Genomic DNA, 12,014 nt, shown 5'->3' with positions numbered 1-12,014 from the left:
TTGGCATCCGATGCAAAAATACAAAAACCAAGAATTACGTAACATGCTAGGAAATACAGTGTGTTCCATTGAAAATGGTCAAGAGTCTCAACTGTGTTACAAAGCGTGTAAGAGGATTGTGAGCTACTGGTAATTTGATGCTGTGTGCTGGGCTTTGATCCTTTGTAAAATATAAATGAGTACTGTGTGTCAATATCCATTAGGACTAATTAATTTCCATAGCTGTAAGGATTGATGAAGGGAGATACATTTTCTAAGGGAACATGCATGTATGTATGTACTACATTAGCGACTGATGGGTGGAAGAGAAGGTAAAAATCGATAGAATGGAAAGAGGCAGGTTTACTCATGTAAATTTAATAATGCCTGTTATTGTATCCCACTTATCACCATTTGTACAGAGAAAATATGAGAGAGGAAGATTAAATATGATTACTTATACCACTGCCCTTTAAGTAAACTGAAGTCACCTCAGGTAGCTCCTTTATAATAGTTTGTACTCTGGACCTAACTTAGAAAACATATTAGCATTCTTGATTGCCCTAGTCAGAAACCTGCAAAATTCCCTTCCCTTGTATTAATTCGAGATTTGGCCACTTCTTCATGGCCAAATCTTTCAACCTCTCAAGATTACATGCATCCTAATTTTTTCCTTGCAATCTGTATCATTTTATGCTTCAGTTATTTTTAAAATTTTTATTCAATACTCCCTCTATTTGAACAGCTTTTTCTTCACAGCCTTTGATCTCAATGAACTATGTGCTGAGTATTGATTTGACTTATATGCTCTCATGTCATATCATGCCCCCATTTAGCCTGTTGTGAGGTTAGGTATGTAAAATGAAAAAATACTTTTGTTAAGTCCTAGTTACACAATAAATTAATATGTACAAGTTAATGTATGAACGTGTGAATGGACACAAAAATGCACTTTGTAACCACCCAACTTGTGCGACCCTATTGGAAATATTCAATTCTGTTCAATTGAAAAGTGACAAATTTCAATTGAATCAATTGAAATTCAATTGAATTTCCATAGATGCATTCCATTTCCATTCAATGCATGAACTGAAAATAGAATGTGTTCTTATTTGGTTCATGCATTTGTACATGTTCTGTTCCGGTCCTCAAAAGTCATTCATGCATGTTAATGTACTGTGTAGCCAGGCCTTAACTTGCTAAACTCAGGGTTCTCGATCAGAATACATTCTTTGTTTAACCTGTAGGGACCATATAAGTGTTGCCTAGTAAAATAAAATTCTAACTTCTGAATAGCGTCATAAAATCATCTTAATTCCACCCCTTGTAATATACTGCTGCTAGATATAAATTAATGAAGGGGTAAGTGTCATATTAGTTCTGGACTTAGTAATTTATCAAATTCATGCATTACTTGACGACTTGTTTTCAATCTATTGTAAAATCATATATTATTACCTGTTCCCTTTGGTCAATGTTGGCTCCGGCATTAAGCAAAATTTTGCAAATGTCAGAAAATCCTTGCTCTGCGGCTAGATGAATTGGGGACTGTAGGCGCTGGAAAAGAAGAATTAATGGATTTTAATTCTCGAGGATGGATTCCATTGCATGACTTCACGTAGATATCGGTGTTTTCATTGTGGGAATAGCTCTTGGGTCTCCCACTGAATTTCTTGATATAGGGAACCAGCACGTCTTAATGGCTAATTCATCCATTGTCTTCGGAATTGAATGAGGGTTAAATTCAACTCAAATATGATGGCGTCATGACTGTAAAGATGCAGCAAAATGCTTTCTTTACAACCAAGATGCAGAGCTTCCAAGAAAAGGTGTTTGTAATAAAAAAAGGAAGCATTGTAATGTTAACAGGTATGCGATGATTGCCGTATTTCACGCGCCATTTACAGCAATTGCGAAAAATTATGGATTTCTGAGTTATCTTATCCCTTTTGGAAATATTCAATTCCGTTCAAAAGTGACAAATTTCAATTGAATTTCCACATATTCAATTAGAGTTTGTAAATTTTCAATGGAACGGAAATGAATATTTCCATTAGGGATGTCAGAATCAACATCAGCTATATTGCTCCACTGTAACTACATTCTGAAGAGATAGGTATATCAAATTCAGAAGTTTTTTTAAAGAAATTTGAATAATCTTATTATTTTAAACTCGAAAAGGTCTTAAATATAAAAAATCTCGCAAATTCATAACTTTCAAAGTTCATTTATCATTTCAAATCAGTGCAGTAGCTATACTTTCAAATGAACCAAGATATGCAGAAATGTTTCTCGGGTTTTCCACCGGTTGATGTGGAAAGCCCGAGAAACATTTCTGCAACTGATACGCCGGGAAAACCTAAGATCATACATGAACCAAGATATGTAAATAATGATGTCTTATTGTCCATTTACTATAGTGAATTTTACTCGCACATTATTTTCAGTATCCTGTTTTGGGGTTCCTCTCCCCATTCTACGGAAATCTTTAAAATTCAGAAGCGAATTATAAGGCTGATGTGCAATGCCCTCTATGATTCACCTTGTCGTCCCTTGTTCAAGAAACTGGACATATTACCACTACCATGTGCATAGGCGGATCCAGGGGGGGGGCACGGGGGCACGTGCCCCCCCCAGACCCTCAAAAATATGCAAGATTTTTAATACGGTCCCATTATCATTGCGTTCGTTTTGTATTGCGAGGTATCGTTGTGCCCCACCCAGAACAAAATCCTGGATACGGCCTTGCTTGTGCCCCTCCCAGAAAAAAATCCTGGATCCGCCCCTGACCATGTGTGTATATTTTTCATTTACTTGCTTACACAAAAAGAAATCTATTTCATTACATTAAGAACCGTGATGTCCACCATCATTCTACGAGGTAAATTGACCAGCTGCATGTTTCGTATGTGCGCACCAAGAATACCAGTGCTGGTCCAAATTGTATGGGCCTTCAATTCTACAATAAATTGCCACCTGAACTTAAGGCACCATTAAGTGTCACTACTTTTAAGACCAACCTACTTAAATATTTGAAATTAAGAATGTATTATTCTGTAGATGAATTCTTAAACAAAGTTTGACGTATCCTGCATCATTGTATATTTGTATTTATTGTATATATATTTTTTAACCTGACGTGTCCTATATCAGTGTACCCCTTGTACTTCTAGATCTCTGGACAAAGAAACATTATTATTATTATAATTTAATATCCTATCAGCAGCGAAATAAAAATCATTTTACAGGCATATATTGATATAATAGCTCACAGGGACGGATCCAGGATTTCTTTTTGGGGGGGCACAAGCAAGGCCGTATCCAGGATTTTGTTCAGTGTGGGGGCACAAGGATACCTTGTTATACAAAACGAACGAAATAATAATGGGACCGTAAAAAATCTAGCATATTTTTAAGGGTCTGGGGAGGGGCCCGTGCCCCCCACCCCCTGGATCCGCCTATGATAGCTCAATCTATTACTTTGAATATATACTCTCGATAAAGTTTCCCAATGCCGATACTATCGATACATAATATCGAGCTATCGATTGGACGATATATCAATGATTTCAACCGTGGACCGCGTAGGATGAAGCTCGGGTGTTAGGTATCAAGAAGATAGCTGAATGCTAAGGGACATGGATTTTAGGTAAATCTTGTGTTTTTTTTTGCTAAGTTTGAAGTTATTCAATTAATTCTTGATTCGGGGGCTTGGAGAAAACTTGGAAATCAATCTGGCCGAAATTGGATATGAATTATAAGTCGACCTTTTCAATCAACCGAAATGAGGATGCAAAATACGATTTCCCAAGTGGTTTAGGGAAAGAGTCTAGAGGGATATCGTATTAGCGGTTATTAGTGCTTGATATCAAATTAATAATGTTTCATACAGCGTATTTTGATTATAGAATCTTTTGTTTGCAAGAGCAGAATGTCGGATATGGGTGAAAATGAAAGTGCGCAAATGGCTTATAAATTTCTTTGTTTTTTTTTTAGATTTTGTTTAATTTATTTGGTGTATATACCACTCAGTAATAAATTTTACTCATTCTACCATTCATCGCTCGAAAATAAAGAGCCAATGCAGGAATACGTACCACATTTAAGGCATTTACGTCAGCTCCCTTGGCTATAAGTAGTTCAATTGTTTCAGTCTCATTGGTCAGACAGGCGACATGGAGAGGTGTATTTCCATTCTGAAAGGTAAAAATCATAATTTTTGGAAATAGCGAATGCCATTATAATGATATATGTGTGTCATATTCTTCAAGAATTTAAGACCATGCTTTTAATAAATAGGAAAATGACATTTCCTTCAGACATATTAGGAATATATATTTACTCTTTGCAACCGAGACGACGTTTTGTTATACCTTGCTCTGCTTGTTTACTGTACAGCCGTGTTGAACCAGACCTTCAATAATTCCTCGACAACCGAGGCTGCTGGCCACGTGAAGTGGGGTGTATCCCTTCTGCAGGAATTAAGAATAAAATAGTTAAGTGATTAAAGTACAGTAATATTTGAAATAACCAATATTTATTAAGAAAAGCTTTCTCCTTGACTAGCATTGTTCTAATTGAAAGTTTTATTTGCTTACACATTTATTAAAAGAGGAGATTTAAGTCCAATGTAAAAAATTTGCTCTAATCACATGCATTCATAAAGTTTTTGTCTTCTCGATTGTTGAGTATGAGAATTTCGGTATTTTCTATTGCTGTGTGGTGCTGTTGCTCAATGTTGAATTTTTTTCTGATTTCCCATTTGGACTTGAGCCGCTGACAATCATTTAATTTTTGCTTAATTTCAAAACATTTCATTATGTAATTAAAAAATGCATTATCATATTTTTCCGCGAGGTGATCATGGACATGTTTCATCTTGAGGAAAAGAGATCAGCAAATTGCAATTGAAAAAAGATAACCCAATAGCACTGATTATCGGCTATAGCAGATGAGTATTTTCACGCACAAAAGACCTAGTGTCGGCTATTCGCGGCGTTGATATTTCAACACAAATCTACAGACAGCGGCTATACATAGTTGACGTGGGGAAAGGGAAGTTACTGCTGAGATAGCAATGGTTGGAGGTAATCAGGCCCTGCATGAGACCCAGCTTAGCAAGACCCTAGTGCCACTCCTCTGCAATTTGGCCTGACCCTCTCACTTATTTAGCTACAATCCTCCTTAAGGCAGGAATTCGTTGTAAAGTGGTTATATTGTCACTGCTTATTGTAAAGAAAACTGTTATGGAACTTCAGTTGAAGGGTCGATTACAGGCCTCAAAGAGCGGGCCTAATCACTCATTGAGGTGGATTGCTAGGGGTGGCATACTTGATTTTTATGTTTGGGATTTGGTCACTTCAAGCAGAAAATATTTTGGGGGGTTTTGTGGAATAATAGACGAACATATAATTATTTTAATAAGATAAATATAATGGCATATATCTTTAAATATACATATTTATTATAATCCCTTAAAGGAAAATATAAACATATTGTTATAAAATTAAATTTAGCCTTCAAGCTTTCTTTGCAGCAAAAATATTAATTAACTCCTCGGTGTTGATGTCAATTCTGCGGTGGATTGGCCTTAAAACATTCAGCGTGGAGCATGTCAATTGACGTGGTCCCGTCCAAGCCCAGTTACGGAGCAAGTCAATTGACGTGCTCTGCTGGTCAGGCCGTGACCCCTTTCTCCGCCTCCATATGTGACTAAAATCCACTTCCAAGTCTTCCGATTGTGTGTATGGCTTTCAGCAAGCTTTCCTCTTTGGAACCGTGTGCGCCATTTGTAAAAAACAGTATTTGAATAGAAGTTATGGTGCGGAAACACCCCTCTATTTTTCTTTCTTATTTTACTGCTGATTCTGACGACTTTCATGAAACGGGCCCGCATTGAATGTGTTAAAGCCAAGCCGATTAGTCTTTCTTGGCCTGTAGAATTTATTAAATAAGTTTTGAGGCGTTTTGGAGAAGAGAAAGTCCTCTCAGGAGTACATGTGGAAACAGGCAGAGTTCCCAAGATCTTGAGAAGTTCTTGAATATTTGGGAATATTGCATTCTCTGAGACCTCACTAGCACATGTCGGAGTCGAGCGATCTATTTCAGACTCTTTCTGCCATTTCATCCACCGCATGTCTATTTTAGCATTTCTTTAACTCCCATTCCAAGTATTTTTTATAGAGCTCAAAGTTACAACGATGATACTGCAGTTCTTTGCAACACACAGATGGTATTAAAATATTGAGAGATGATAATGTGTGTCTTAATGATTTTGAAATCTCGACTTAAGCTGATCAATCGAATCATCCAAAGGTGGAATCATTATAGTAATTCTAACATAAGTCTCAGGGTCTTTTGTGTTGTAGTTCGCCCTATGCCCTTGGCGGACTGTTATTCGAAGAATTTTCATTTCCTCGTTAACAGTTCTGAGCAAGTTTTCTGTGTTCTTGAAAAGTTCAGCAAATTTTGTAGGGACATTTTGGCGAACATGTTCAATACTCTTAGTAATTAAATTGACATGTTGTAAAGCTGCTGCCAAATGGCATAAGGTAGGTTGAAGTATTTTGTATAGTGACTGTGTATATGGGAACAACATTCCTTAGCAGCATAAGCATGCGACAAAATCACTTGAAATGACTGATCGCTTGGAAAAGAATTAGCTTTTGAAGATGTTTCAGAATCCATGTCAATGCTTAAGTCATCTAGTGTATCAACAGTTGCTTTATAGATTTCTTTAAATCCAAACAACCCATGATTTTCAACCCCATGGGTCTCGCACATTGCCATAAGGTTTTTCCATTGTGTTTCGTGGAAGTTTTTTTCGATATTCTCTTTTAGGCACTTTGTTTGTTTTGCTGAGGACTTGATAAAATTTCCAATCAATTTTATGATTCCAATAGCATTTAGAATAGACTGAACCTGGCCAGAGCTAAATTCAGTGAATGTGAGCTATAGTGAACGTATGAGGCTTCTGGATGTGACTCACGAATTACTGCCTGTACACCTTTTAATCTTCCTTTCATCGAAGAAACTCCATCATATCCTTGCCTGATCAATCTACTCCCAAAGATTTTAACTCAGATAATATTGCATTAACTAAATATTTTCGTGTTGTATTCTCAACTCTGACAAAAGTTAAAAAATATTCATGCCGGTTAAATCCATCATCTTTCAGCTCGGCGTATCGTACACAAATTGACATCTGTTCTTGTAAGAACATCAGTAGTTTCATATGTAAGGATTGAAAAAACCGCAGAATTCAATGCTTGCCCAATTTTTTTCTGTACTATTTCACCACAAATTGCTATAAGTTCATTTTGTATGATCGAGCTTAGGTAGGTAGCGTTCAACATCATATTTTTCATGAGCTTTAACAAATTTGAGTCTCCGCTCCCTCCCTCAGAGAAACCATAAAGCTCGCCATTTTGTGCCATTTATCTGAAAATTTTTGAGCTTTGCTCTCCGGCTGTGGCACTGTGCGGACAATTTGGACTGCTCGTGGCGTCATATGCTCAACAGTCCATACCACCTTGTCCGGTGTAGTCCTCAAATTTCCACACGGGAGAATGACGCCTCGGTAGCTTAACTGGCTAAAGCACTCGACCGGAAATCGCGGGATCCGAGTTCGAATCCTGGTCAAGGTGAATGATTTTTTTCTCTGTGGATTTTTCACACTATTTGTGCATTGCAGGTGACTCCCATAAAAGTTATCAGTGTCAGTGGCGCAGCGAGGGGGGTTTGGGGGTAATGATGGTAATCACCATGGTAGTTGAATTGAGTGGTTGATTCAACGGTCGAAAGATGAGGTATTGCAGTAGCCCAGAGAGTTAACCCTTTCGCGCCGGACCTTCGTTGAGGGAAATTCTTCCTCAATACGAGTCTCTTGAAAGTTTTCTTTACTTCCCTGTACGAAGCTTTTTTGCATCGACTGTGGGCAGTGGTTCCCTCCCTAACCATTTTTGGACCCAACGCAGTGGGGCGCCGATCCCTTTCCTCTGCCTCTGTCCCAGACTCTCGAAGGATTAAAAGCCCCTTCCTAGGACGAGTCCGCGGTCAACTGGCTAAAATATTAGTGCAAAATATATGCAAATATTTGTTGTTCGCATCGATTTTTTACATTCAAAATGAATTTTGTGTTTCTTTTCTGAGCGTGCAGAAATTTTAAACGAAGTTCTAACGTTAATTTAGATGGATTTAGTATATTTACTAGTTGGTCTATAACTCCGTTGATATTAACGTTAGAATTCTGTTTGAAATTTCCATGTGGTCAGCAAAAAAAGATAAAGCAATAGATATGAAAAGTAAGCAACAAATATAGTTTTGAAAAACACTCTGCAAATAACAGTAGTTGACCGCATGGAGAGGATAAGGCCCCTATTAGCCGAGGCAACCAGACGCGCAACCGGTTGCGCGTCCGGTGGAACTGGTCAGTCGTGGGGCATAGAATCAAATGAGTCCTATTAGCCGAGGCAACCAGACGCGCCACCAGACTTTCCAGTCGCCTGAGCCCCGCAACCGCGCCTTCCACCTTGGGTTGCTCAGGCCCCTATTAGCCGAGGCAACCAGACGCGCCACCGGACGCGCCACCGGTTGCGCGTCTGGTTGCCTCGGCTAATAGGGGCCTAAGAAAGGGTCGACCTGAGCGGCCGAAGATGGGACTGGGCTCGCGCTATGGCGGATCACGAGGGGCGACCGCGTCCGTGGGTCTATTGTGTCCACCACGGTCACTTTTTTCGACCTGTGCTGCACAGGCGTCGCATTCGTTGCTTAGGTTAGGAAAATTAACGCCGCACAGGTGTGGCAATAGTCGTTCATGGAAAAAAATCCTCGCCGCACAGGTGTGGCATTCGGCGCGAAAGGGTTAATGCTGATAGATAAAATAATCGAAAGGGGGCATAACCTAAAATTATAGAAAGTGCATTGGGAAGGATTTAAAGTATGGATCTAAAATTATATGGAACATTGTGCCCTGGTGGAGAGCTATGATATACAAGGTGTGATCAAAAAAAGACCGGACTGATTTAATTCTGTGCACACCGTTCATCAGATCGAAACGAAACAAAAAGCACCATCTTGCGATGTATCTGACTCGGACTAAAACGAGAGGTATTGCATTTGTTTACGTCTAATCGTTTCTCAGTCGCAGCGGTATGTGTCTTAACTTGTTTGTCGCTGCAGACAACGGCAGTAATGAAGGAGCTAGAGGAACAGGGTTTGAGAGTGAAATTTTGTTATAAACTGGGCAAAAATGCTACGGAGACACTTGGAATGATTCAGCAAGCCTTTGTTAATGAAGTTATGACTCAAAGCCAGTGTTTTGAGTGGTACAGTTGTTTTAAATTGGGTAGATCCTCGACAGATGAAAATTCGCGAGCTGGGTGGCCTTCCACATCGACAGACCCCAACCATGTCCAATTGGTGACCCATTTGGTCCTAGAAATTTACCGTTTAACTGTTAAGGAGGTAGCTGAAGAAGTGAACATTAGTTTTGGATCCTGTCAGACAATTTTGATAGACATTTTGGGAATGACGTGCGACGCATCAAGATTCGTCCCTCATGATGGCGTTTCCACCACGATAACACGCCGACTCACATGCTGATCATGACAGAGTTTTTCACCAAAACTAGAACTTTTGTGATCCTGCAACCACCTTACTCTCCAGACATGGCTCCATCAGACTTCAGATAAAACAACCTTGAAAGGACACTGACTCGCCTCTATTGCGAACATTAAAACTAATTGTACAGCGGACCGGAAGAGGATCCCTAAGGCGGCTTACGAGGCAGAATTCGAGAGCTGGAAGAAACGTTGGCAAAGGTGTGTCAGCCTAGGCATGTACTTTGAGGGTTACAAGATCGATTAAGCTGTATCAGTCAAAATAAAGTATGTAGTTATAAAATCGGTCTGGTCTTTTTTTGATCACACTTTGTACACAGTAGGAATTTCGGCTAAAATTCAACAGAATTCCTTTGGACTCTCATTGATAAATTTTTTTAGGGTGCTCTCTTTACTTTCAAAACTGGAGAGAATTGGTTCACATACCCTGAATTTGTGAACACTTGATATGCCTATGGCTTAGTCTGGGATTAACTCTACCCTCTCTTGTCAAACCAGATATCAGGTTATGAACCTGAGCTAGAACTCAAGTCTGATCTCACAATAATAATTTTATCTGTTATGGTTTTCAACCCACTCCTCTCTTAATATCTCCCCTGCTCACCACATTCTCGGCGTCAGCTGGTGCTCCATGCTCCAGGAGCAAGAGAGCTGCTTGCGTCTGCTGGTTTTCGACAGCGGCATGTAGGGGTGTGTTACCGTCGACGTCCCGTGCATCCCTGGTGTCTACATCTGGGCATGCCGCACCCTCATCCCCCTTTGACTCCGGCCGCCGGTGTAGCAGCAGCAGCTCAACTGTCTCCACGTGACCCCGCTCGCAGGCTGCATGCAGGGGTGTCCTGCCACGCTATAACAAGAGCGTTAATTAAGGTGGTTTTTCCAAGTAATATATTACATTTCATTTTTAACATAATGATAGCGCTTGTCTATTTCCACCCTTCTTTATTTCTACCAACCCAGATTTCAGCACATGTCCTACCATTTCGCCATTTCATAATGCCATTTTCGCCTTGAAACCTTGAAAATGGCATTATGAAATGGCAAAATGGCGGGACATCTGCTGAAATCTGGTTCAGTAGGAATAAAGAAGTTTGGAAATAGACAAGTGCTTACATTATGTAAAATATCAAAGATTTCAACTGAATTACACGATAAACTGTATCTTTTATGCATGTCACTTTCATGAAAGATTCGAAATAAGTTCTACTAATTTTATACCTCATCACAGTGGCATGTAGGGGTGTGTTCTTATGGGGGGGATGAGGGGATGTACCCCCCCAAAGCCTTAGAGAAATCAAAAAATTATTTATTCTGGATTTGATGTATAATAACTGCATCTGCTTAAAGTTAAATTTTTAGTGACAAAATGATGTAGAATGCATTTTCAAGTAGGTTATTTTTCAAAATTTTTTTCACTGCCTCATCACCTGATGGTGGTGAAAAATAGGTTTTCTGTGCTGTATTTTCTGGAAATTGTATTTGAAAATCCATTTTTTTAAAACTGACTCTTATGGCCGTATTTGGCTAAGTAACGTAAAAATATTACTGCTAGAATTTTTATGTCATTTTAACAAAAAGCTGATTACATTTCATTATACCATGAGAATCATGGTAAAAAATGAAGTGTAGGCATGTCACTTGACCACTTTTTGAGCTTCTAGCAAATGAGGTTAAATCACATTTGTGACTGGAAAATGGTGGTACAGTGGGCTCAAATTGCTGAGAAAAGTTCTGCTTAATAATACCGGGATTGAGCCATCCATATTCTCAGGGCCCTCACTTTGATTTTTAACGTGATTGGATTTTGTTTATGATTAAAAGAATTTTTTATATCATACTTGAAAAGTATTTGTTTTGAATTTTAAAGTGACTGGACCATTGCTTTTCAGACTTTGATACAAGAGTAATACTGAATAAAGAGTAAAAATAGCATATCATTGTAATTGTATTGATATTATTTCAAAGCAGCACTGAGCACAATTTACACACGTATATTTTGTCGATATCTGGTATAAGAAAGTAGCTCAATATTAGGCTTTATTTGCCTAACGATCTTTTCATGGCAAATTTCATATCTGGTGCTATTGTTAGGGAGTAAATGATAGGGAGCAAATGAGACAGGCGTGGAACGGGGGCAGAACTTGCCCCGGGTGGCACCTTTCAGGGGGCGGCAAAATTTGAAAAGTTTATTACAAAAAGTTATTAAATTAGGCTTGTAGTCTTTCATAGTGTTCTGAATTCGTGAATCTCTCCATCTTCCTGGTTTTTGCCACGTTGGTTGTCAGAGGTTGATGACAGTATTGCCAAGATTCCACGAGGCGTTTTCTGGATGAAGTGGAAGAGTCTTCGACCTGAAGATATGTGGTGGGATCATGATGAAACTGTCGTCAACCTCAGACAACCAACACAGCGAAA

At 39.0% G+C, this 12,014-nt stretch overlaps 1 protein-coding gene across 6 annotated transcripts in view; it reads right to left on the bottom strand.

Moving 5' to 3' along the window:
* The window catches only part of LOC124167291 (ankyrin repeat and death domain-containing protein 1A-like), a 461,220-nt gene that overhangs the window by 8,323 nt on the left and 440,883 nt on the right, over positions 1 to 12,014 (bottom strand). For all 6 annotated transcript variants that reach the window (XM_046545218.1, XM_046545219.1, XM_046545220.1 and 3 more), the window contains exons 7-10: positions 10,204 to 10,446; positions 4,353 to 4,451; positions 4,077 to 4,175; positions 1,438 to 1,536 (exon numbers count right to left, since the gene is read on the bottom strand). In XM_046545218.1, the coding sequence (XP_046401174.1) occupies positions 1,438 to 1,536; positions 4,077 to 4,175; positions 4,353 to 4,451; positions 10,204 to 10,446 (540 nt within the window). The remainder of the gene's footprint in view (positions 1 to 1,437; positions 1,537 to 4,076; positions 4,176 to 4,352; positions 4,452 to 10,203; positions 10,447 to 12,014) is intronic.

Source organism: Ischnura elegans, chromosome 10 (assembly GCF_921293095.1).
Source record: "Ischnura elegans chromosome 10, ioIscEleg1.1, whole genome shotgun sequence".
Taxonomy (NCBI): domain Eukaryota; kingdom Metazoa; phylum Arthropoda; class Insecta; order Odonata; family Coenagrionidae; genus Ischnura; species Ischnura elegans.
Note: the sequence above shows the minus strand (reverse complement) of the source record. Positions and strands in the feature narration are given on the sequence as shown.